General features: G+C 48.2%; 1 protein-coding gene across 2 annotated transcripts in view; it reads left to right on the top strand.

Annotated features, from left to right (window-relative positions):
• Positions 1-26,381, top strand: part of Plekha2 (pleckstrin homology domain containing A2) — a 59,563-nt gene that overhangs the window by 26,124 nt on the left and 7,058 nt on the right. For both annotated transcript variants that reach the window (XM_041673911.1, XM_041673912.1), the window contains exons 3-10: positions 5,134-5,190; positions 11,151-11,199; positions 12,670-12,767; positions 15,266-15,406; positions 15,899-16,045; positions 16,960-17,028; positions 17,366-17,436; positions 21,899-21,962. In XM_041673911.1, the coding sequence (XP_041529845.1) occupies positions 5,134-5,190; positions 11,151-11,199; positions 12,670-12,767; positions 15,266-15,406; positions 15,899-16,045; positions 16,960-17,028; positions 17,366-17,436; positions 21,899-21,962 (696 nt within the window). The remainder of the gene's footprint in view (positions 1-5,133; positions 5,191-11,150; positions 11,200-12,669; positions 12,768-15,265; positions 15,407-15,898; positions 16,046-16,959; positions 17,029-17,365; positions 17,437-21,898; positions 21,963-26,381) is intronic.

Consider the following 26,381-nt stretch of genomic DNA (forward strand, 5'->3'; position numbering starts at 1 on the left):
TGAGGACACACAGGTGTGTCTGGATCCTCTTCTAGATCACTCAAAAGTGTGGGAAGAAACCATGGTATTTGTTGGCTTAAACATTGCCCCATTGGGGCTAGATGTTTCAGTGGGTAAAGGCATTTGCCACCGATCCTGACAATTTGAGTTGAATCTCTGGGACCAACATGGAAGGATGAGAAAAGCAACTCCTGCTACTCCTGAAAGTCGTTCTCTGGCCATAACACACACACTATGACTGTATACACATGGACACACAGACAGACAAACAGACACAATAAATGTAATTTAAAAAAAATCACCCCTAATAAGTCAGCTTGGGTGATACAGTGAGACCTATGAAACGAAGGAAGGAAGAAAAAGAAAGAAAGAAGTTCTTCAACAAGCTCTCTAGTCTATTAGGGCAAGTATGGAAACTAGTTGTATATTTCAAAATAACGGGTAGGGAGAATTTTGAATGTTTGCATCACAGGGGAATGAAAAATGTCCAAAGGGACAGATATGGCAATGGCTTACTTTTCAGTCACTGTGACAAGTGACCAAGGCAACTAAGAAAAGGAAGCATTTGATTGGATTCTGGTTTCAGAGGGGTAGAGAGTCATGATGGAGGATCAACGGCTTGGCAACAGGAACAACGGAGAGCTCACAAAATCTTGATCTGAAAGTGGAGGCATAGAGAGACCACTGCAACTAGTGTGGGCTTTTGAGACTTCGAAGCCCCCCACCCCCCCAGTGACACACCTCCAACCAGGCCAATCTGGTTGAATCTTCCCCGAGAGTTGCACCAACTGGGGACGGAGCATTCAAACTTATGAGTCTATTGCCGACATTGCCATTCAAACTGCCACAAATAGACATCTTGATCTGATCATTATAATTGTATATATGTCTTGAATGGTCTTGCTGTACCCCAAGATATAGGATTATGTGTCAGCTTAAAAAACCATCCCAGGTGATTTCACATATACCTGCCTTCTAGAAGTTTAACTCCTCCATTTAAAAGTGAGGGAGTAGCTGTATATTTCAGGGCTGAAGTGTGTGCCAGACATTTATGAAGGAACTGGGTTCAATCCCTAGCCAAAGAATAATAAAGTGCATTTACAAACCTTCCTGTGTGGGGGCCCCATCTGTTCAGATGCTATGGTGTTATCCTGCCTCTGCCTCACCTCCTGCATGCTGGGATTACAGATACCTAGAGTTACAAGACGCCTTCATCTCGATGTTCCCAGCAAGTTGTTGCTATTAAGCTTCTAGATTCAGTTAATTGGAGTGGACACTGAGTCTCACTTTGGATGAAGTTGTCTCAGGAATCCTAGGGATGTTTTCTCCCCTGGGTGGGTAGGAGGAGGTGGGCAAACAGCTTTCTAGACATTTGTCATGCTTTCCTGGCTCCTTGGGGTGGAGAGAGCATTTATCTGTGCCTCCCCCACTCTCACCCCCAGGGTAACTGCGCAGCACATCTTGGTGAGGAGGAGGCGTGAGAGGCCAGAGCAGAGAGCTGACATCCTCGAAATCTGATCTACCCCTGTCATTACGTGTGGCTTAGAGGCCAAGCTGTTCCCCCATCCCACTTCACTCAGGATTCAGGATGGGGCTCCAGAGGCTTGGAGATGTGGTTTGGGGTGAGGAGAGCAGTTATTTAAGAGTAGCCCAGACCCTGGTGTTTATATCTTGTAATTAGCTTGATTAAGGGGCCCATGGCCGCCCCATGCAATGTTCACCCTATTTTCATGTAATTCTCCCGGCCACCGCCTGGCACGGTTTATCATCTGTATTTTATAGGGACAGTTTTGTCTGCAGGCAGAGTGTGAATACTACAGTTAGGATGTGGTGGCTTCTAGGAGGCCTGGGAGCCTTTGGCTCCACGTGTCCCTGGAGCTCTTGGCCCCAGTGAGGCTGCGGAGACTCAGGCTTCCTTCTGCCATCCAGCAGAGCTGAGTCTCTGCCCAGAGTAGTTCAGAGCCCTAGAGGCCATCTCTCCTTACTCTTGGACGGTGGTGGCTGTCTTTGGATTTTGATTTGAGAATAATAGAGCCTTTCTTATCACAAAGAAGATTTCCTTTAAAAATGATTTAAACATCATTATGAAGTTTAACAATGCATAAATAAAAGGGATGCTAACCCGAGCACCCCAGGGCAGCTTTTGCTTACTTATCTTTTACAGAACTTGGGGCGATACCTAAGGCTTCAGACACGCTTGGAAAGTGCTCTACCACTGACCCATCTTCTCCCCCCCACAAACTCAATGTTTCATCTGTAAAAGGTGGCAATGGGGTCTTTTTTTTTTTTTTTTTGGTTTTTCGAGGCAGGGTTTCTATGTGGTTTTGGAGCCTGTCCTGGAACTAGCTCTTGTAGACTAGGCTGGTCTCGAACTCACAGAGATCCGCCTGCCTCTGCCTCCCAAGTCCTGGGATTAAAGGCGTGTGCCACCACCGCCCGGCTGGGGTCTTTTTTTTTTTTTTTAAAAAAAAAAGTCTTTTCACTGAGGTTTAGAGTTCTTTTAAATGGCTGTGTTATTCCTGTCCATCTTCCTTTTCTTCTTTCTTTCTTTTTTTTTTTTCAAGATAGGGTTTCTTTGTGTAGCCCTGACTGTCCTAGAACTTGCTCTGTAGACCAGGCTGGCCTCAAACTCACAGAGATCTGCCTACCTCAGCTTCCCAAGTGCTAAAATTAAAGATATGCGCCACCATCGCTGGGCCCCTATCCATTTTCTTATGAACAAGAAATTCGACACTGAATTTACTCAGAGATATATGTTAATTTTAGACAATGGACTAGAAGGCTTTTCCAAAAACTAAGATATTCCTTTTTAAAATTTCTTTTAATTAAAGAATGTATTTTTATTTTATTTTATGTATGTGGTATTTTGTTTGCATGTATATCTGTGCACCATATGTATTTGGTGCCTGTGAAGCCATAAGAGGCCATTGGATCCCCTGGAACTGGCATTATAGGCAGTTGTGAGCCACCTTGTAGGTGCTAGGGATTGAACTGGGTCCTCTGTAAGAGAAGCAATGATCTTAACCGTCTGAGCCGTCTCTCCAGCCAAGACATTTCTTAAGGCAGTCTTCTAGAATGGTGGACCATTTCACTGTTAATCCTTAGGTAAATTTACCAACTTTTCTTATCCAGAAGTTTGTTCCTTTCATTGCTTTGAGATAGCCCCATTTAGTGAGGGTTTCTGTTGTCTTCCTGGAGGATAAAGGTGTGTTCATTGGAGCTGCAGGTTCAGGTTGTGGGCGTGGCTTCTCAATGGACTCTGATTATGGGAGTGGGGTGGGGTCTCCGACTCAGGTTAAAAGGGAAAGGATTTTCATTCAGTCTTATCTATCTGCAACTCCACTGGTACGATTTCTAATGTTGGTCAACAGAAGTCAGGGAGCCAGGAAGGGTCTGTCACGGTAGAACATTGCTGACCCAGTATTTGGAGCTCCCTGGTGTTGTTTGTTTTTTGCTCCTTGCTTTGTTTTTGTTTTTAATTTGTTTCCGCGTTGTGTGTTGCAGTCCTGGGACAGACCCTAGACTGTTGTGCTCGCTAGGCAAGCATCCCCATTGCCCTGCCCCTCAGCCATTCTTGCTGCATTCGGAGTGTTTCCTTAGTGGTTTGCAGTTTTTGTGTTCAGACATCAGTTTCATTTGGCATGTATTATAGGAAGTAAATAAACTCACAGGCAAGTTAAAAAAATTTGTATCATATGAGTTTGTATACTATATGTTATGAAATGAATGTTGAAATGATATGAATAAGACGGAACAACCATTCAGAAAAGATGCTGTAGGCCACACTTGCAGGGCATCCCTGTGTACCAGGGAAGTGCCACACTGAAACACTCCCCTGTGCTGACCCCCCTCATCGCTGTGTTACAAGGGGGGGGGGCTGGAGGGGGAACGTTCCGAATCTAAAAATTTGGAAATCTGAAATGATCCCAGATCTGCAAGTTTCTGAATGTCAGTGTGATAACAAGTAGAAATTCTACACCTAACTTCAGGTGGCACGTTGCCATCAAAACACAAGGCACCTAAACCCTTGTACAAAATCACAGCCTTCAGGAAATCTGTGTAATGGGTATATGAGCCATAAATAGAATTTTTTGCTTAGACTTGGGTCTAGTTCTCAGGACTTCTCATTTTTTAATGTAAACTTTGTTTGTTTCTTGTTTGTTTTTTCAAGATAGGGTTTCTCTATGTAACAGTCCTGAGTGTCCTGGAACTCACCCTGGAGACCAGGCTGGCTTCAAACTCACAGAGATCCATCTGCCTCTGCCCCCCAAGTGCTGGGATTTAAGCGTGCGCCACTACCGCCAGGTGTAAATGTTTTTAAAGCACCAGGATGTGGTGACATATACCTATTAATCTCATTTTCCAGGAAGTGGAGCAGGAGGACACTATCACCTCCCAAAAAAGGAAAACTAGAAAAAAAAAAGAAACTCTGAAATCTTGAGCATTTTGGTTTGGATAAAGGCAACTCAGACTGCCTTTTTTAAAAATTCAAATCAATCTACTTTTATTTTTATTTTTTTATTTTATTTTATTATTATTTTTAAATTTTTAAAAATTCATCTATTTATTTTACATCCCAGCTGAGGCCTCCCTCCACCACATCCTCCCCTCCCAGTCCCTCTCCCCCATTCCCTATTCTCCCACCTCCTATCCCCTCCTCTTCTATCTCCATCTAGAAAAGGGCAGGTTTCCTATGAGTATCAATAAAACATGCAGTAAGATTGAGCCTCCCCATGTGTTAAGGCTGGACGAGGTGACCCAGTATGAAAAGTCAGTCCCAAAAGCCAGTAAAAGAGTCAGAGACAGCCCTCATTCCCACTGTTAGGAGCCCCATAAGAGATTGCCTCTGTTTTTACAGCAGGGGACCTGAGGCTAGTTAAGAGACTTTGCAGTCACATGGCGAAGCACCCCGTCTAACTGTTGTCCTAGACTAACTTGCATGGGATGTGGGTACTGTTAATGCTACCGTTTTCCTCCAGAAAATCTGTTATTCAGGGATTGTCGCCAGTGCCTTGCAGGTGGGGACAGTGCCTAACCAGAGGCTGAGTGGCACAGACTGAACTAGACACTGGTCTGTCTTGTACTGCCGCTTTGGGGGCCCTCGCATCTTAAGCAAACACCTTTGTCTTTCAGAACCTGGCGGTTGGGGCAGGAGCTGTTGGATCTCTGCAGCTGACTTATATCTCGAAGGTAAGGTTGGTTTGGTGTGCTGGAGTCTAAGCGAGAGGGGAGTTCCACGTCCTGGAGGTGTGGGCCTTTGGGGGCGTTCATGTCCGTTACCGTGTTTCTCTTTCCCAGGCATTGCCTGTGGAAGGTCTGCTGACTTCCATGGTGCTTGGCTGGCAGTGGGGAGGGTGACCCGCTCTTTGGATGTGCCTGTTTGTCATCTCTCCAGACCTATAGGACATCTCTCCTGTCCTATATGTCCAGGAATATTTGACATGATCTACAAAGAGAAAAGTTTACTTTGAGCCACTGTGTTTGAGGACTTAGTCATGATTGTGGGGTTCATGTGAGGCAGTACCTTATGGCAGAATGGGGCCCTACTTCTGACCTCATGGCTAGGAAGCAAATTATAGAGGGACTGGGCACCTCTCATGTGTCTTGAGGGTATCCCTAATCACTTAAGGACCTTCCATGTGCCCTACCTTCTAAAAGTTCCAGGTGTTACCACTGGCCTTTTGGAGGCATTTCACATCCAAAATAAAGCACTATGTACGGTGTCACCTTTTTTGTAACTGGGACAAAAGGACACCAGGACAATGACCTTGATCCTGTAAAAGATTCCCTCCAAGTGTGCAGTTAGTGAGCAGGGGATTGGAAATGGCTCAGGCCCCCTGGAATTTTACCAGTTCTCCAGACAGAATGCTTGTGGAGGGAGGGTTGAGAACCCCCGTCCCTTCCCAGAAGGCCCTAAGATATGCCAGGACCACTTTCAGCATCTGGGTACCTTCTAGAGAGTATGGCAGGCAGCTGGTAGTCTGAGCTTTCATTCAACATGCCCTTAGGGGTAAGAACAACACCTGTTGGCCTCTGAGACCGGGGTAGGGCCGGTTCATGGTGCCCACAAAGAACTGCTGAATTCAGCTGGCTTTAGCAGCTCCTCCCTGGGGCAGCCACTGCCGCTGACCCATGATGTGGCCCTGATTTAAAAAAAAAAATAGAAAGAAAGAAAGAAAGAAAGAAAGAAAGAAGCCAGGGGAATTAGATTATCTCCTGAAAGCAGGAGGAAAGAGCCAGGTGGCATCCAGCCAGCTCCAAAGCTGCCAAAGTCCCATCCCCCACTAGAGTTCTCAGAGGGGCTGCTGCTTTCTTCCCTGGCTTCTCCCACCCTAGGGACTTTGAGGACTTAGGGGCTGGGGTTTGAGCTAAGCAGCTCCCAGCTCCAGCTGGTAACAGATTCAAGGAGCTCTGTGGGAAGCTCCCAAGGGAGATGCTTAAAAAGAGATGGACCCAGAGACTCCTGAGAGGAGTGGCCATCTTCGGCTGGACCGGCAGGCAGGCTTGTCCCATGCCTGCCAGCTGCAGACAGAACCTGGCAGAGACGTCTCAGCGAAGCAGAAGCTGCTGGGCAGGGGCTGAGCTGATTAGGGAGGAGGATAATGGCCTCAGGGGATGAGCCACGGTTAAAGTGCAGCTTCCCTAGCACAGCTGCAGGCAATTTGTGCATGCCTTTTGATAAGAAATGTGGCCGCCTCCCCAGGCCAGGGCAGCACAGCCCTCCCTCCCTCCCTCCCTCTCCCCACCCCCTTCCCCCAGGGGCCCTTTCTTCTCTTCTGCCGTGAGCGCATTAGGTCATTTCTCCAGGAAGAGAATTGAGATGGGGGAGCAAAGAACCCTGTCAAAAATGAACACTGAAACCATCTCTCCTGGGTGAGGGTTTGGGAAGAGTTCTTTTTTTTTCTTGGCCAGGGAAGAGAGGATACAATCTCCTGCTGAATCATGATTTATGAGCGCAGCCCAGAGGAGGCTTTCTGTGTTTTTGGTCGGCCGTGTTGGCTGTCTCCTTCAGAAGGAGTGACCTGACTTTTCGCCCTTCCAGAGATAGCCAAGCATGCTGGGGGTCTTTGAAAAACCCACAATGGCCACTGGGTTAGGTTGCAGATCGCTGAGTGCCTTAGCTCCAGCTGATTGCCAGAACACATACCTAGGTCCTGGTGCTGCTGGGTGCTGGCATGCGGGGATGGGGGTGGGTAGGGGATAGGGTGGGGGGAGTTGGCGGGTGTCCTGTCCTCCAGAGAGGCAATCTAGAGATGGAACCAGTCTTTGGCCCATGATGCTACTTCTGCATTGTAACCCTTCTCTCCTGGTGCAGATATCCACACCGCCAGCCCCAGTACTGCTCAGGCTGGACTTTTGTCAGGGCTTCTGATAGATGACAGGCCTTCCTAAAATGTGGGTTATTAACTATTCGTGTGTGGATATGCTAGAGCAGTGCTTCTCAACCTGTGGTTCGCGACCCCTTTGAGGGTCAAATGACCCTTTCACAGAGGTCACTTAAGACCAACGGAAAACACATATATTTACATTATGATTCATAACGGTAGCAAAATTACAGTTATGAAGTGGCAACGAAAATAATTTTATGGTTGGGGGGATCACCACAGTATTAAAAGGTCACAGAGTTAGGAAGGGCACGGTACTAGAGAGTTAAGTGAAGAGTATTATTCATATTCCAGATAAACGTGCCTACGTTCGTAACAACTTGAAAGTCCTCTGACTTTGTCAGTGACTTCTTGCTTAACTGCTCTTAGTGCCCCCTTGAGGGACAAGGCTCCCCAGACACTACCGGAGGAACTCTTGAGTTCTCCAAGGCTTCGTTCTGCTCTGGTCTCTTCTGTCGGAGGGGCCCCAGTTCCACTTCCTGTGAATGGCAGACAGGGTGTGGCTGGCCCTCACAGCGTCCCTCTGAGGTCTCTCTTTGATCTGATAAGCGAAAGCTCCAGGGATTGTCCAGAGTCCAGGCAGCTCTTCTGCGTCACTCCTTGGGGGTGGGGTAGGGGTACTCTTTCCTCCACATCCCAACCTGCTCTGGCCGTTGGCATGCTCGCAGGACCTGGCAGTAAACCACTGTTGGGCAGTGACTCAGTTGTGGCCACCGTGTGGTGTGGGGATGTTTGTGCCTGGCTGGGTGCTCTTGCCTGAGTCAGACTGCTGCATGGCCTCACCCACCTGTGGCCACACTGCTTCCTGCTGGACCTCTGTTCTTCTCTTCCTGTGTTTGAAGATGGCTGCTGCCGCCTGGCACAGTCGCCAACAGGTGGCAGGTCGATGGGGGCCATTCAGACCTCGGGGGACAGGCTGTCGGGGAGAGAGGCAGAAGCCAGAGTTCCAAGCAGCCCCTCTCTGTGGACACAGCCACAGGTGGGCAAACCCACTTCCTGTTCTGTGAGAAGAGCGGTACTGTCCTTACTAAACTGGTCTGGGGAGGCTCTCAACCCTGTCCCTGTCCCATGGCCACTCAGGACAGAACGGGGACCAATCCCACGAGTCTGTCAATGAGTTACTTTACCCAACAATACTTCCATGCTAAACCATGGGCCTGAGGCACGCTGTGAACGTGCGTGCATGCAGCCTTCCTCTCAAGTGCATCCAATGAGAAGAACAAGCAGAAAGCCATGTATTTCTTTGGAAGCTTCGGGTCTCACGGTAACTGCATGGGCAGCATTTTCCCGGGCTGACTAATCAGCGCCAGGAGCAGGCTCATTGGAAATCCATGTAGGGTGAAAGGGTCAGCCCGTAGTGCTCTGTCCAGTCGGTGGTAAATACAGGGAGAGAGGATCTCTGGGACAAGCTTTTCCATTCAACCTAAATTGCCAGCTGGATGAGAAGGGAGCCGAGGGGACAGAACACAAGTCTGTGCCACCGGAGGGGGGGGGGGGGGGAGTTAAGGCAGGAACCTGGCGCAGCACAGGCAGATGGCAGGAGGCTGCCTGGGGAACACAGACACTGAAGGCCACAACCAGGAAGCGAGTGGCTTGTAGCTCAGCAACTGGCTTGGGCTAAACCTCAGGAAAATGAGGTGGCTCAGGAACAGGACTGACAACCCCCTGAGCGCTACCTGTGAAGTATGCAGACATGACCACCTCTGGTAGTCAGTCTGACTGAGCTCAGATTTGTGGGCTCCCCTTCTTGTTCTTCAAGACTTTCTTAGGCCATAGGGCCTCCACCTCAGGGTTCCCTCATCAGCATGGGGGTTGACATACACACATGGGCAGACTCTCTGACTCTCCCTGCTGGTGCCCTGTGAAGCCTTGGCATTCTGCTAGGACTGACAGAAGCAGTCCTTTATCCTTGCGCCTTCAGAAACAGGGGTCATGTGACTTCTCGTGTGCTTTAAATACCTGCCATTGAGGATGATGTAATGTTATGTAGGCATTTGATTATTGACTTTGAAAATGCCATGCTTTTTTTTTTAAATGTCGGAGGCTAAGCAGTTTTTTCAGGCCCCATTTTAAATTATTATTCTTATTGCTGTTATTATTCTTATTGTGTGTATGCATGTGCACATGTGTGTGCATTGGTGTATGATTTGTTTTAAAATGTCCACTCATGTACACGTGGTCCACTCATGTAGCCCAGGCTAGCCTGAAACTTTCTATGTAGCCTAGGCTGGCCTGAAAGCCAAGATCTTTTTGTCTCAGCCTTGTGAGTGCTGGGATGACAGACGTGTGCTGCCTTGCCCGGAATAACAGTCCCTCTTTGATGAGCAGAGTCTATACGGTAGTGCAGCCAAGTCCCTTGCTTGTACTGCCACATTCAAGGCTCACGTTAACTCCATGGGGGCACGACTTTGACTCTTCTCTTGACAGACCATGTCACAGAGGTCACACGCCTGTGATCTGAGTCTGACTCCAATGTCAGCCTCTGCTTTTGATATTTTGGAGGGTGACACCTCAGCTCCTGGTTGAGCCTTTGGAACAATGTTAATTTTGGCTAAGGAAGCAAGGCAGGTCTCTAGGAAGTCTTTACGGTCAAGAGCAGCAATAGCCTAGAGACCGGTGTGGCAGGCAACGTGAGATCTTTAGCAGGTGCGAGCCACAAGGAGACATCACTTTCTCCTCAAGACTTTAATTCCTGTTTCCAATTCCAAGTCCCAGAGTCCTGAGTGGAGACCAAGAAGACCTAGGACAGCTAGAAAGGGGACTCAGAACAGTGTCTAAGGCAAGATGGTGGCTCTCTGTGGCTAGGATCCACGGTAGGTGCTGCCTCACCAGGCAGATGTGTGGAGTGCTCCAATGTGGCTGGACCAGCATGTAGGATAGTCATCAAATCATTGTAGGCTGTGATGGAACATGAGCCCGAGTGATGTGGGCTCCTGTGCAGATACACAGCAAAAGCTAGATGAAGCACACCAGTGTCCCCATCTCCCAGGCCCTGCTCTTGAATATGCCCAGGTGAGCATACTCATCTGGCAGCCGCTCTCTCGGTTGTTGGAGAGTTGCCCATGTTCATGGCCAGCATAGATAACCAGGCCTTTGGACAGCATATCTAAACGCTTGCCACGTTCTCACCCCCCTTTCTGCTTTGACCTGAGTTTGTATGGCCAAAGAAATAACCACTTTCAGTTGGGAGACTGTTTAGGGAAAGGGGATTAGTTCTTGAAAGCACGGCAGAGGCCTGCTGGTATGAATGGTGCTCTGCTAGATCTTTTGGCTCAGAGAGAGATTCTTGTCCCAACCCGGTGGCTTTTAAAGTTCTCTTTTGCAGAGACAAAACTTAACCCAGGCATCAAGATAGTAGTTATGTGGGCGTGGGTGGTAGAGATTCCGTCATGGAAGGAGTATGATGAGTTTGGAAGGCAATCGCGGTCCCTGGTACTCAACACTTCGGGCATCAGATATTTACATTACAATTCATAACAGCAGCAAATTTACAGTTATGTAGTAGCAATGAAATAGTTTTATGGCCAAGGGGGGGTCACCACAACATGAGGAACTGTATTCAAGGGTCTCAGCATCAGGAAGGTCGAACCATTGTTTGAAGAAGTAGGACTGATAAAGCCAGTTTCTTAAGGAATTGAGGTTAAAACTCTCAAATTTGATGTACCCTTGATGTGTTCTTTTTATGTGTGAATATTTTCAAAGTCAACATTTTTTTTCATGCTGTTGGAAACCCATTCATGTCTCTTTTGTCTTTATTTGATATAGGTGAGCATAGCTACCCCAAAGCAGAAACCGAAAACTCCATTCTGCTTTGGTAAGTATTGAGCCACGGTGGGTTTTCTCCACAGATGTGTGACAACTTCTTTTCCATGGAAGAGAGCCCTGTGGTACCATGGGAACTGTATCCTGGGTGTAGGAGCGGCTTAGATAATAGTGATGTTCTGGATGCCAAGTAATACCACTGCAAAATTATTAATAACTGTGGCCAGGCACACAGGGACCAGCCACGTTTTAGCTAGGTTGGCCTCTGCTCACTGTCTGCCTCCCGCCCCACCTCCACCCCCTGCTCCATGCCCAAGCTGGCCTGGAACTTCGTTTCTGCAGCACCCAGACTCCAAAGTGCTGGGATTACCGGCTAAGCTATCAGTTGTGTTTCACTATTTGTGATGCCACGAGGTGGAGAGAAAACATCTTATGGAAGCTTCTGGGAAGCTGCCACTGTAGAGCTGAGCGGTGCTGTAGGAAATGAGCAGATCTGAGAGAGGGGAGAAGAGGAGTGAGAATGAAGGAAGGAATGTCGAGGGTCTCAAGGTTGCCAGATGAGTGGCAGGCAGCTGGGGGAGGGGCGTTAGTGGCACCGGAAGCAGAGCCCCACCATCAGTGCTGCAGGTTTCTCTACCTTCGGTGAGTTCGGTGACTCGGTTGCTGAATTGTTAACTAGCCCTCGTCATGAGCAGAGCTGAGGCATTTCTGTGTCCAGGGAGGCTCTGGACATAAGCTTCAGGGGGGTGAAGCCCCATCTTGCTCTGTCCCTGCATGTTCTCAGCACATAGAATGGCTGCAGGCATGTAGAGGACACTCAATAAATATTTGTTATGTGAATGAAGCAGAGGATCCTTTGTCTCCTCTGCAATGGCTTCTTGACTTCATACTCATGGTAGAGGGATGAAGTAACCCCCTTCTTCTGACTCCACATTGGTGCTCTCTTTCTCCTATTTCTTTCAAATATCATTGCTAGGTTCAGAAATCATTCTTAGATTTTGTAATATGCTCATCTAATAATACATTAATAATAGTAATAATAATAATAATAAATTCAGAGGTAAGCTGTTGACTAAGGAAATGCTCAGAGGGAAGAACAGGTTGAAAACAAGGCCAAGCTCACAGACCCGATCTCCAGCAAGCCTTCCTCCGTTTCCCAGGCATAGACAATGTTCTAGCAGAAGCAAGCTCTAGGCTCCCAGCTTAGCCCGCCAGCAGGCCTGTAGCCTGCATCACGGATGTGCAGAGCTTCATGAGTGTCTTACTGGAGGCAGACGAGTAGCCTGTGGCTACCAATAACACAGGAGGCTACTCTAAATGCCAGTGTTGTTCTGGTGGCTGATGGGAGATGATGATGATGAGTTGCTGCGATTGGCTGTCTCTGAAAACACAGTGGGCAGTTTCTGGATCTGCTGAATGGCCCTTATGGCTCTTGCCACCTCAGACACCCTAACTTCCTGGGCCCTGTGGTCTGTGAATTCTGACCCTAAACCCTTTCTCTCCTTCCCCATTACTCTTACAGTTATCAATGCCCTGTCTCAGAGATACTTTCTTCAAGCCAATGACCAGAAAGATCTGAAGGACTGGGTTGAAGCTTTGAACCAAGCCAGCAAGATCACTGTATGTATGCTTTTTGTTCTTTCTGGTAGTGAAAGTGGCGTGTCCCAGTGTTTGGCCTCAGTGGGGTAGGGACAGGACTTAGAAGGCAGCAGGGACTTGCCCCCGAGACTGGGCAGACCCGGCTCTCTCGGCTCTCTCTAACCTCCTCTTGCCCGTTGGCTGACAACTACAGGTTAACTTGAGTGTGTGAGTTTGCATCAAGTTCAAGGGGAAGTTTATGGAATGTCCCGTCCCCTTTGTGCTTCCTGGGAGGGGCTCCTATCAGTCATGTTCTGGGTAATTATGGGATGCTGACTCAGTGCTGTGCTGGAGAAGGGTTGCTGACTATGGGAAGTCGAGGAACAGGGACAGCATATGAGAAGGAACTTCCATCTGTTTGTTTGTTTTTTCTAGTTTGGGGGATATTCGTCTTTGTTGGATCTGGACAAGTCTTCCAGTTAAAAGCTTTGCTAACTTTGAAGCTTGATCATGGGCTGTATTAAGTACTCTTGTCTTGGCTAATAAAGAAATTATTTCCTAGTCCTTAGAAATCTCTTTAAAAAAATGAAACAGAGAAGTGTTAGAGGGAAGGAGAGAAGGGGAGAGATAGGTTAGTTTCCCAGCATGCTGACAACATGCTTGAGATAATCTGGTACTAAGGCGAGGTGAACTACATGATCTACAATCATGGTGCGTGCTCTTGCAGATCATGGGGCTTTTTCCTGCTAGTCTGGGCCTGTGATCAGGCAAGCTACCGAGGCATGTGACATAGGAGAGTGTTCATCTCCTAGAAGTTGGGAAGCAGAGAACAAAGCAAGAAGGAGCTGGGGTCCCACTATCCCCATGAAGGGCATATGCCCAATGTCCTAACTTTTCCCACTCTGTCCCATCTCTGGAAAGTTCCACTGCTTCCCAGTAGTGCCACGGGCTGGGAACCCAACATCTAACTGGGGGAATATTTAGTGACCTTAGCAAAAACATCTCTGAGGAAAGAAAGAACGACCAGCGAAATGCAATGCAGCCAGTCAGGCAGAGCCCAGTCGTTCACAGTTTGCTGAAAACTTAGAAAGTCTGCACTGTACCCTGTCTTAGGGTTTTTGTTTTTTTTTTTTTTTTTTTTTTTGCTGTGATGAAACACCGTGATCAAAAACAATCTGGGGAGGAAAGGTTTCATTGGACTTACACTTCCACATCAAGGTTCATCACTGAGGGAAGTCAGGAGAGGAACTCAGATCGAGCTGGAGCCTGGAGGCAGGAGCTGATGCAGAGGCCGTGGAAGGGTGTTGCTTCCTGGCTTGTTCCTCATGGCTTGTTTAGCCTGCTTTCTTATAGAATCCAGGACTACTATCCCAGGGACGGTCTCATCCACAATGGGCTGGACCCTTCCCCATCAATCACCAAGAAAATGTTTTACATCTGGATCTTCTGGAGGCATTTTCTTCATCGAGGTTCCCTCCTCTCTGATGACTTTAGCTTGTGTCAAGTTCAAATAAGAGTAGCCGGCATAGGCAGTCAGAAATATTGGTCTTCCAATGATTTCAAATAAAAATGCCCATTGCTGGGGCCAAATTTTTCTTCCAGATACCTTAGAGTTTCCATGGGTATTAGTGGATGAAATCTCTATGTCTGTCCAGCTGGACCCAAGAGGGGTAAAATTTAGCCATGTAAGCAGCCTGGCGGCTGTTTACTATTCTGGTAAACCTTGATGAACCCGCATCAAGGGAGCGCGAGGCCAGGCTAGCAGAGGAAGGGTCTTGCTGTGTGCTGTCTCTGAGCTGCGGGCATGGGATGCTACCTTGGTCACTTGCAGGACATTAACGTGGGTGGCTTGAGGGGACAGTGATAGTTAGGATCCTAGGAGTAAAGGGCACAGCTCTGACGATCGGAGCTTCCCTTGTGGATAAAACTGAGACAATCATGGTCCTGGGCTAAGAGGGGGCAGCCGCACGCTGGGCACTTCCCTTGGCACTGGTTGGGCCATGATGTAAGGACTGCTACATGCAGGCCACCTGAGGGACAGAAGAAGGGTGGATGCTGGATTGTTTTGGAGAGGTGGTGGCAGAAGGTATGTGTGTGTGTTTGTATGGATGGATGTATTCGTGTACACATTCTACCATGTCCTGCTCATTTATAGTATTCTGACTCTTGTTTTGCTGGGAACTTTTTATTCACTCTTAACTACTAGCATTTCAGTGCCAAGAGGATAGAGCTTATGTCTCTACTATCTAGTGTTTGATCTTTGCTTTTTAATCAGGGTTAGCTCATCCTATAGGTATGGCGTAAGTTTTCTGTGTGTGTGTGTGTGTGTGTGTGTGTGTGTGTGTATCTATGTGTGTAAAGGGTTGGCTGAGTTCCTCATATTTGGATATGAATGTCCATGGAAGAACTGGAAGGGAAGAGGAGAGTGTTCTCACCATCATTTAGTAAATTAGCTTTTCCTTTCCCCCACATCCTGTTTGTGGTCCTGCCCTTCTCCTAAACTCCCCATTTCTTGCTGACCTTATCACTGTTCTCTCCAGGTACCCAAGGCTGGGACCCTACCCTTGGCCACTGAAGTTCTCAGAAGCCTCACAGCTCCTCCCACCCTAGACAAGAAGCCACAGGTGGCCTACAAGACTGAGATCATCGGAGGAGTAGTGGTCCAAACACCCATCAGCCAGGTGCCGTGGCTTGGGGCGGCTGGGGGCGGTAGAGAGATGTCCATCGTGCCCAGCACTTAGCAACAGGATGCGGGGAAGCTAGTGGAGAGGGGGTGACCACGAAAATACAGTGCAGGGTGGGTGTGGCCAGTGCCAATGTAGAAGTTGAGGCTATGACATCATGATATCTTGAGGATGTGCGGTCTGTGTAGTTCTCCTTAAGACCCAGGCAACAAACACTTGTAAAATTTGGTGAGGCGGGGAGTGAGACCAGACCCTGGGGACTTGTGCCCTCTTCTGTTCTTCACTGTCTGCCTCCCTCTTCTGGGTCTCTAGCCAGGGTCTTGCTTTATGAAAACATTCAGTGGCTTACCTGATGGGGAGCAAAGTCAGCTTTTATTTCTTTGACTGACATACTATCAGAAAGGCTAGAGGTGTGGTGGGAAGACTGGGAGGAGCTGGGGCTGCCCAGAGGAGCAACCGAGCATTAACAGTAACACTGTTTCCTTGTAGAATGGTGGGGATGGGCAGGAAGGGAGTGAGCCAGGGTCTCATGCCTTCCTGCGGAGGTCTCAGAGCTACATCCCCACATCAGGCTGCCGTCCTCCCACTGGGCCTCCCCTCATTAAGAGTGGCTACTGTGTGAAGCAAGGAAACGTGGTGAGTGCCAACACAGGGGCTACCCTGGGGCCAGCAGAGGACAGTGAGAGGAGGAACTGTACCCCTCTATACTAACCACCATTGGGAACTAGCCATTAGCCCCTCCCAGAAAGCTCAAGGCCTTCAGACTGGTAGGCAAATTTCCCTCCTCCCATTTCCCTGCTCCTTCTCCTCAGAGAATGAGTCCTCATAGTTGTCTTGGTCTCGGTTTGTATTGCTGAGCTGAAACACCATGACCAAAAGGCAAGCTGGGAAGGAAAGGGTTTATCTGGCTTATTCTTTCCCAGCACTGTTCATCTCTGAAGGAAGTCAGGACAGGAACTCAAGCAGGGCAGGAACCTGGAGGCAGGAACTGGAGCAGAGGCCATGGAGGAACACCGCTTACTGCTCGCTTTCCCATGGCTTGCTCAAGTTTGCTCCTTACAGAAACCAGGACCACCTGCCCAGGGATAAGCCCACCCACAATGGGCTGGACCCTCCCCCATTGATCTCTAATTAAAAAAATGCCCTAGAGCCGGATCTGATGAAGGCATTTTCTCAGCTGTGGCTTGCCACAGCCCACTTTTATGAAGGCATTTTCTTAATTGAGGTTCCCTCCTCTCCGATGACTCCGGCTTGTTTCGAGTTGATGGGAAACTAGCCAGCACAGGGATAGCTTCTGGTGGCAGCAGAGAATGACAGTGGTGTCCTCCTCCGGCATTAAAGTTAGGTGCTTGGTCTTGGGAAGGCGGGGTCCCGATGGACGCCAGGGCTTTTCACCGCCCTTACACTTCCCATTATTCCTGGTGCCTGTTCTGATGGAGATGAGAGCCTGGCTTCCACGCTGCCGGATCCCTGGGCGTTTATTGTGACTGTGACCAGTCCTGGCGCCAGAGACCTGTCCTTAATGTTTGGCTCCTTCTTTTGCTTTTCAGCGGAAGAGTTGGAAACGACGCTTCTTTGCCCTCGATGACTTTACCATCTGCTACTTCAAGTGTGAGCAGGTGGGTGGTAGGTTGATCGCAGAAGCAGACAGTGTGCCTGAGCGGAGACCAGGCCCACGTAGACTTCCAAGGCACCTCTTTGTCTTATCTCTGTCCAACCTGTGTCTCTTTATGGTGCTATTAAAAGGACCTGGGCTGCTGCCAGCCCCTGCACAGTGGGCTGCTGTGGGGGCGGGGCCACAGAGCAGCTGCTGCTTAGATTTCTCCCCCTTAATGATTATTTTGAAACCCAGGTTGGTTTTAGCCAAGACTCTGAGAAAGGGACATTGGTGAGCTGGTGTGGCTCACTGGGCCGTATACATAGCCTCACTAGTCTGCCTTCCATTCTTCCAACCAGGACAGAGAGCCCCTGCGTACTATACTGCTCAAGGACGTTCTCAAGACTCACGAGTGTCTCGTCAAGTCTGGGTAACTGCTTCTTCTTCATTAAATCTCTCTCTCTCTCTCTCTCTTATGGTATTTTACCTGCATGCTTGTCTGTGTGAGGAAGTTGGATCCTCTGGAATTGGAGTTAATGGACAGATGTGAGCCTCTGGGAATTGAACCTGGGTCCTCTGGAAGAGCAGCCAGTGGTCTTAACTACTGAGCCATCTCTCCAGCCCCTTCTTATTCATTCTGAGCAAAGCCTCTGTCTTTTCTAAATCTCCATTTATTACCCCTTTCAGGCTCTGTTTAAGAGTCGTACCCTTGTGGTTGCCTGGGCGCATCAGAACTGACGCAGGGTTGAGATTACCCTGGGCCAAGTGCCCTCTTCCCTTCCCCTACTCTTGCTCCCAAGATGAGCCTACGTGGTTACTTCTTGTGGCAGCAGAGAGCAACACTTAGACATTTCTCAGGTGTCAGTCAGATTTCAGGTCCTTGGTCTCAGGGTCTGGGGGCTCAGCTGGGGGCCTGGCACACTCGCCCTTGTCTGAAGTTCTCAGGCCTATCCTCCCTTGTTCTTGCTTTCTTAAGTCAGGGTTTCTCTGTGTAGTCCGGGCTGTCCCGGAACTCCTCTGTAGAATAGACAGGCCTCAAACTCAGAGAACCGCCTGCCTCTGCCTCCCGAGTGCTAGGGTTAAAGGCTTGCGCCACCACCGCCTGACGTTTGTCCTTTGTTCTTGAGGCTCCAACACCCTTAAGTTACTACCATTGGCGGAACAGGTATTTTTATTTGTTCTTCTTTCCTCTAGGAAACATCCCTTCTGAGTACATGGTGCGTGAGGTGATTCAGGACTTGACAAGACAGTGTCCCATACCCAGCCCCAAATACTCGTGGACAAGTGAACCTTAATAGAGCCCAAACCCATCATTTTGGCCATGAGTCTGTAGTCTGTCCAGACTGTGCTTGAATCTCTCCCCCCTGTAGGCCCTGAGGCCTACAGCGGTAAGCATTCTGCTGTCCTGTGAAAGCACGGCACCATCCTACATAAACACACATGCTGTCTGATCCAAAGAAGCAGACGCAGAAATGTTGTACTAAGTTTTTCCAATAGCAGCTGTAGGCTACAGAAGACCAGGGAGGCACCCAGGGAGAATTTGCAATTTGCGGAAGTAGCTATAGTTAGACATTGCCCCGAGTGTGACTCCAGAGGGCAGAAGTCAGCATGACTGGGTCATGAGAGATCATTGATTGCTCCTGATCCTGGAGGGCCTGGGTAGATCTATGAGCAGCCTATGGGGTGACTAGGACATGCTTGCCCAGCTTAGAGAGCTAGGCTAGGGTTCAGCCTGAGAGTCTTGAAAACACCCTACCTCTAAGTCTGCCTGAGTCATACTGAGTCAGGGAGGTGAAGTCCACAGGGAAGGCTGTGGCTTCGTGGCCTCAACTCTGTCAGATGGTGGAGCCTCTCTGGGACCATTGGGGGAATTCGGGACAGCTGTAATCAATGGTTGCTGTCGAAATGAATCGAACTGAACTGAAAGCAGCATGCAGCCTGGGCAGTGGGTGTGAAAGGGGCGGAGCTCCCATCCTGCTTCTCAGTGGGCTGCAGGACTTAACCACATCTGCGTGAAGAAGCTAGAAGGTTAAACATTTAACCCCATCTGAGTTAGGCTTTCTGTTGCTGCTTCAAAGCACTAAAACGCAAGCTAGGGAGGAAAGGGTTTATTTGGCTTACACTTCCACGTCGCTGGTCATCATCAAAGGGCATCAGAGGGCAGGTACATGGAGTCAAGACCTGATGCAGAGGCCGTGGAGGGTGCTGTTTACTGGCTTGCTCACATGGCTTGCTCAGTCTGCTGTCTTACAGACCTAGGACTGCCTGCCCAGCGATGGAACCACCCACAGTGGGCTGGGCCCTTCCACATCAGTCACTAATTAAGAAAATGCACTTACAGGCTTTCCTATAGCCTGGTCTTACGGAGGCATCTTCTTAGAGAGCTGTCCCTATGCAGCAGTTCAGGAAGTAGGAGTGCTAGTTGGTGGGATGTATTTCAAGTGGTCCGTGCAGTTCGAGCTGTGACTTTGAAATTTTTTTTTTTTTTTTTTTTTGGTGTTTCAAGACAGGGTTTTTCTGTGGCTTTGGAGCCTGTCCTGGAACTAGCTCTTGTAGACCAGACTGGTCTCGAACTCACAGAGATCCGCCTGCCTCTGCCTCCCGAGTGCTGAGATTAAAGGCGTGCGCCACCACCTGTGACTTTGATGACGATCATTAAGCATCTTTTTGTTTTCACTTCTCACGGAAGGTCTGACAACATTTATAGTCCATGTCCGCAAGACTTTCTCTCACAGGCCCATGCGCCCTACCTCGTCTTAAGTCATGTCCCCGGCTCTGCCTGGGAGACTTGTCACTGGCCGTTTCACGTGTGTGCTTTCATTCCGGAAGACGTTTTCTGCCTGTGAGGCTCTTTGCTAACCTGGAATGCAGTCTTACCTGCATCTGGCCTTGCCTCCTCAGGTGCTTTTGCTGGTAGCACTTACGTCTCTGTTCCTCATCCGGTCCCCATAGCAACTGGATGCACACGGCAGGCAGTGAACATAGACAGCAACTCCAGCCAGTTCAGGGTTGTGTCGTCACCGCCTGCCCTCTGCTTGGCAGGAGTCGGACTCCTCTGCCAAAACCCGCGTCCCGTTTGAAGCTTGTTGTTCCTTTCTTTTCGAGACTGCAATTTGATCCCAATAATTCTTCCTTCCCTTTTATTCTCCCAAACCCTTCCACATTTCCCTCCCTGATCTCCGTCAAGTTCATGCCCTCTCTCTGTGTCTCTCTCTGAAGCTTATTATTATTTGTTTATCTGGTACCGGGTGTACCCCCACTAAATTATACCCTATCTGCAGACACAGGTCTTTTTTTTTTTGTTTTTCCAATGAAGGAAACTAATTTTTAAATTTATTTTATACAAGCGTACAAAGGAATAGGTTGCAACATGTCATTTTCATAATGCTTTGTTTTGGTTGTTCCTTGTCCACCATCCTCCTCTTCTCCCACTCTCCATGTTGGTTCTTTGACCCCCGGTCATCCCTATTCTGCTCCACCTCTCACAACCTCTTTGTTTCTCCCTTCATGGTTCCCTGTCTTAAAAAAAAAGTTGTTTCACACATTGTTTGCCCGTTGAATCATGTGTGGATGCATGCACACACATGTGCATGCAGAGGCCCAAAGGCAACGTGTAGGAGTTGCTTCTCTCCTTCTGCCTTCTTAGACTTGGTAGGTGGCAAGTTCCATCCCCCCTTGAGCCATCTTGCCAACTTCTGTGGAGTTTCACAGCGTGGTACTTGCCCTCACATGTAAATTTACACATGTGCAAAAACGAAAGTCTAGGATCCAGCTGTGAGAGAAAACATGGCACAGCCTTTCTCAGTCTGAATTACTTTGCTTAATATAATAATTTCCAGTTCCATCTGCTTCTCTGCAAATTCCATGACCATCTCCCTCTTTTTAAAATTATTTTTGCCTTTTATTATTCATGCGGAGCTAGGCTATCTGTGTGAGTGTGTGCCACCTATGTGCAGGCACCTGGGTAGGCCAGAAGAGAATGTCAGATCCCCTGGAATGGGAGGTACAGGAGGTGGTTGTGAGCCTCCTGATGTGGATGCTATGAGCTGAGCTCAGTTCCTCCGGTAGAGCAGGGAGTGCTCTTCACTGCTCAGCCATCTATCCACCCCCATTCTTTTGCTTTACAACCAAACACACTCTGTTGTGTCTGGGAACCGTCCATCGGCTGATGGACGGCAAGGTTGATACCATTTCCGTGCTCCATGCTATCGTTAGTGATCCGGTGATTGCCGGGGGTGTGCAAGTCTCTCCACGGTAGGACTCAGAGTCTGTCTGGCACACATCAGGGGTAGGTTAGAGGGGTCGTAGGGTTGTTTTATTTCTACTTTCTTGAGGAACCTCCAAACTGATTTCCACAGTGGCTGTACCAGTCTACACTTACCCCATTAGTAAGTAGGGGTTCACCTTTCCCCATTTGCCAGCATTTTTTATCTTCTTGCTTGTGGGTCATTCTGGGGTGAGGTGAAATCTCAAAATAATTTGAATTTGCATTTCTCTGAGGGCCAAGGATGCCGAACAGCTTCCTGGGAAGCAAATATTAAAGTCGTTTTACTCTTAATTTCTGTTTCTGCCTTTAGCTCCTTGTCCCCTGGGAGGGTGTATTGAGGCCAAGAGCAGGAACTCAGAGCTGTGGGTGGAGCCCAGGGGGAAGGAAGGGTTTAGAAATGGCATTGGCTCCCTTAGAAGAGGCATATTTGGACTCAATGGGTGGTGATCTCTAGTACTTTGAACGGACATAGCATTTAAAGTCTTTGAGCCTGGACTTCCTTACCCACAGAGAGGAGAAAGCCTTGAGTTGCATTAGTGGGTGATTGTGAAAACTTTAGGGAATGACGTACAAAAGAAAGTACTCACAATGCCTGATATAATGTTCTTTCTCTTTCCCTGCCTAGCGATCTCTTAATGAGGGACAACCTGTTTGAAATCATAACCACCTCCAGGACATTCTACGTACAGGTAAATGCTCATCCCAAGACCAGCATCCCTTCTCCGCGAATGTGCGTGAATGCCACCCCCACCCACCCCTGTCCCTGTTTTCTCTTCATTTAGCTCGTAGTTTCTCAGTGATCAGTTCAGTCCCTTAGTCAGTCTGTGTCCCTCTTCATTCTGAGGAGGAGTTTCCCTACGCTAGGATACTACAGACAGGCCAATCAACCGTGCCAGGGTATGTGTGCCTGCCGCAGCTGCTCTCGGCTGCGGAGCTCCAGCTAAGCAGAGAAAAGGGGAACTGGTGGGTAGTTTCACTTCTGCTATGGAGGGTATTTATAAGTCCTGCCTGTGTATGAACATTACTGTGTGCAGAAAGACAGAAGCACAGAGGGCCCTGTGGCGGGCACAGGTGCATAGCCAGCTGCACAGAGAAAGCCATTGTTTGGGGCTCTGATGGGGTTCACTTACCAGGAGCTCCCCCACCCCCAGATCTGGAGTGCTCCCAATCCAGTATGAACTCACAGCAGCTAACAAGGCAGATTGCTAAGCAGGGCAAAGACATCCAGGGCCAAGTGGTCAGCCTAGGCTACCCAGGAGCCCACAAAATGTGTTGATATCTAATGTGAGGCCGATGTGGGATTCTGAGCGGTGAAGTGGGCAGCCTTCCCAAGTGGAGTTTTGAAGGTTTCCCACTTCCTTTCTTTTCTTTTGCCCGCAGAAGCACTCCCGTAAAAGGATGAGGCCTAACCCCCGCTTGAGTGTGTATGTGAGTGTGAGTGTGTGTGTGTACACTTTTTTCACTTTAGGCCAGCAGCCATGCTGGCTGATTTAAGCATCTTCAGGCCATCCTCAATGGGACAAGCACCCTGTCCAGGGAGAGACGGCAGCAGGGAGGCTGGGGAACAGACTAGACCATGGAGGGGGGTCACTTTGCTCTTGAATCTAGCTGTTCTTCAGAACCTCTACCATTCAGACACCAGGACTAGCCTGGACTTTAACACGAGTTTCTAGTGCTAGAGTTCATATTTGTAGAGTATGGCCAAGGCTCTGGGCATGGTCTGAGGTGCTGGGGTCATGAATTAGACTGAGCTGATCTTTAAGCTAAGTAATCTAGCAACTGAAATCACACGTTTGGTAGATTATACAGAGGGAAATCTGCTGGACAGGGACCAGCATATCCCAATGTTCTCAGCATTTCTCTACTCCTTCCCTTTTGCTCTCTAAACTTTTAAGAATGAAGGACACTAGCATCTCTCTGAATACATAAACGAGCGAAGGTCAAATTCATATGTAGCACTTGACTTACAGAGAATGGCATGTTAGAGAAGGATGGATGAAAACCAACAAACATGTTTGTTGATTCACTTAGAAGTTACAACTATAAACTCATGATAAATTAAAAAGATACCTGTGAAAAGAACTGTTCCGAAAATAGCAAGGCTAGGATGATTTCCTACACATCTTCTCTGCATCTCTTTCATGGGTGACTCATGGCAGACAATAGGAACTTCACTCTTAGCTCAGAATCCCTACTTCACCGCTCAGAATCCCACTGCTGTACGTGACCTTGTATTACTTTGAAGAATTTGAAGATCTGGCCTTAAGCAAATTAAGTATTTAGACAAAGGGATTATTTCAATGTATCCTTTTAGATAATTTCAGGTATCTTGTTTGTCTGTTTCTTACCAGAATTTGAAAGATAGTGATTTCTTAATATTTAGGTGCAGTGTAGTCTGGAACCTTATCAATACATTTGCGTAGGCATCACTAAGATCGCTGGTCACCATTCAAGTAGATGCTTTTTACCCAGAGTTTGTACATCACTTTGAAAATACTGCTCTGACCAAACAGTGCAGATCCTCCAAGTGTTGACATATGTTACTATGTAACATTCTAAGAGTCACATTTATTGGTAGCATTAGTGAAGTCTTTGAACACGGGAGGATACTGAGCTCCTGCTGTTAGAGGGGAGTTTTCTGGAATTCTGTTTTGCTTTAAGAGCTCAATATTGGTTGTTGGCAAAAAGAGATGATATTTCCTTGTCTCCCTGACTCATTTGATATAAAGTCTGCAGAATACCTGCCTCTGGATAAATTGGACTTGTAGTTTCTATGTTGGCCTCTTGTTTTATAAAAATCACTGCAGTTCTTGCGAACTGTGGGAGAACTCTGTCACTTGTACAGTTTGTTCTGCGGGGCCAGAGGGCTGGTGCCCTGCACTCAAGTCACTTTCTGGCCTGATCCCTCAGTCGTGAGGAGTATGTTTGCACGAACCGTCTGTCCATCTGTCCGGTCTGGGGCTGTGACCAGCAAGCAGGGTGAGGCCAAGGAGAGCGCTCTGGGCAGGGAAGGACCGAGGCTGGGTTCCCATCATTCGGATGCTAGGGGTTTGGGCTCAGCTACACCACCCGCGCTCCCTCTGTCCTCTCACGCTGTAGCGCTCTGTGCAACTCATGAGAAGCAGCTGCTGTGGCTTAGATGTTTCAGGGGACACTGCTGAGTAGGCGCTGGCCGGAAGTGTATATCACATAATTCTCCACAATCTCTCTGGGTCTCATCTCCCATCTGTCCCTGAGGAGACAGGAGCTTCAAAGGTAAATGATCCATTCAGGATCAGAAACTCAGGGATTAATCCCAGCACTCGGGAGGCAGAGGTAGGCGGATCTCTGTGAGTTCGAGACCAGCCTGGTCTACAGAGCTAGTTCCAGGACAGGCTCCAAAGCCACAGAGAAACCCTGTCTCGAAAAACCAAAAAAAAAAAAAAATAAAAATAAATAAATAAAAAAAAGAAACTCAGGGAATTATGGAGCTGATTGAGAGTACTTGGTACTCAGGACTTGCTTGTGTCTGAAATTTATGCTGTAGGGCAGTGGTTCTCAACATCCCTAATGCTGAGGCTTTTGAATAGAATTTTCATGTTGTGGTGACCCCCAACCATAAAATTAATTTATTGCTATGTCTTAACTATAATTTTGCTACAGTTATTAATTGTAATGTAAATATCTGATATACAGGATATCTGATATTCGGCCCCCAAGGGGGTCACGACCCACAGGTTGAGAACCTGGGGTGACTGGGAATGTTGGAAGCTGGATGATGTTGAACAGATCCAGGTAGCAATCAGGCTTCAAGATGGACAGAAATGGCCCCGGACTGGTCTTGTTAGTAGGCAGACATTTCTCAGCTCTGGCCAGGGTCCAGGATGAGATTTCCAAGCTGGGCTGCTGCTCAGTGGTTTAGTGCTTGCCTGGAATGCAGAAAGTCCCGGTGTCAATCTCCAACAACTCTCCAAACAGAATCCAACTGCCAGTCCTTGCAATACAGAGCAGGGGTCTCCATGTCTGCGTTTCCCATTCATAGAGGGCCTGGGGGTCCTGTAGTTTATCAACAGGAGTGTTTGTTGCTAGAATGAAAACTCTGAAATCGTCTTTAGCTCACCTGTCGGAATTTGGTTGCTGTGCCAGGACAACTGAGAAGAGTGACAAGGGACTCATAGGGTGTGGAGCCAGAACTCTTGGGTGGTTACTTCATAACTTAGACTCTAAGGTGAAGGGTACCGCCCACAACAGTGGTTCTCAACCTGTGGGTCTTGACATCTATTGGGAAAGGAGGAAGTTGGGAATCAAGGGAAGAGGGACCAGCTGGAGATTTAGGGGTGATGGCAGTAACCAGAGGCGAATGTTGCATGTCCGTTATTGATGTCTGCCATCGCTCACTGCATCCGTTAGTGCTGACCTCATAACTGATGCACAGAGGCTCCCTGGACCACAGTAAAACCACGGGTTTTGTGAAGGATTTCATTTTGGAAGTTTGTGCCTCTCTTCTTATAAACTGCCATCGAGGCTGGAGACCATAATGCATACAAGAGCAGGACAGGGAGAGAGGAAGGTACATATGGCATCTCCCTTTCTTATCGTCCCAGTGTCGGGCACTTTTTGGTTTCCTAGTAGGTCACCTGGGCTGAATGGACTTCATGATATTTCTTTCTTGAATGGAATCAAGTGCAATACTTGATTTTTTTATTATGTATACAGTATTCTCAGTATTCTGTGTGCATGTATGCCTGCAGGCCAGAAGAGGGCACCAGATCTCATTATAGATGGTTGTGAGCCACCATGTGGTTGCTGGGAACTGAACTCAGGACCTTTGGAAGAGCAGGCAGTGCTCTTAACCACTGAGCCCTCTCTCCAACCCTGATTGTTTTATTTGTATAATATTTTAAAATGGCGGTATATTGTGTTGTGTGCAGTCATGTATATGTGGGGCACATGCCTGGGCCTTTGTGTGCAGAAGCCAGAGGAGGACGTCAATGTCTTTCTCTATGATTTCTACTTTATTTTTGAATAATTTTCTTTGTGGAGTATGTTTTTTTCGCATACACGTACACCTGTGTGCCATGTTCGTGTCTGGTGCCCACGGTGACTAGACGAGGGCGTTGGATCAAGCA

This window comes from Microtus oregoni, unplaced genomic scaffold (genome assembly GCF_018167655.1).
Source record: "Microtus oregoni isolate MIOR12 unplaced genomic scaffold, Mior012 000024F_ref0000369, whole genome shotgun sequence".
Taxonomy (NCBI): Eukaryota; Metazoa; Chordata; class Mammalia; order Rodentia; family Cricetidae; genus Microtus; species Microtus oregoni.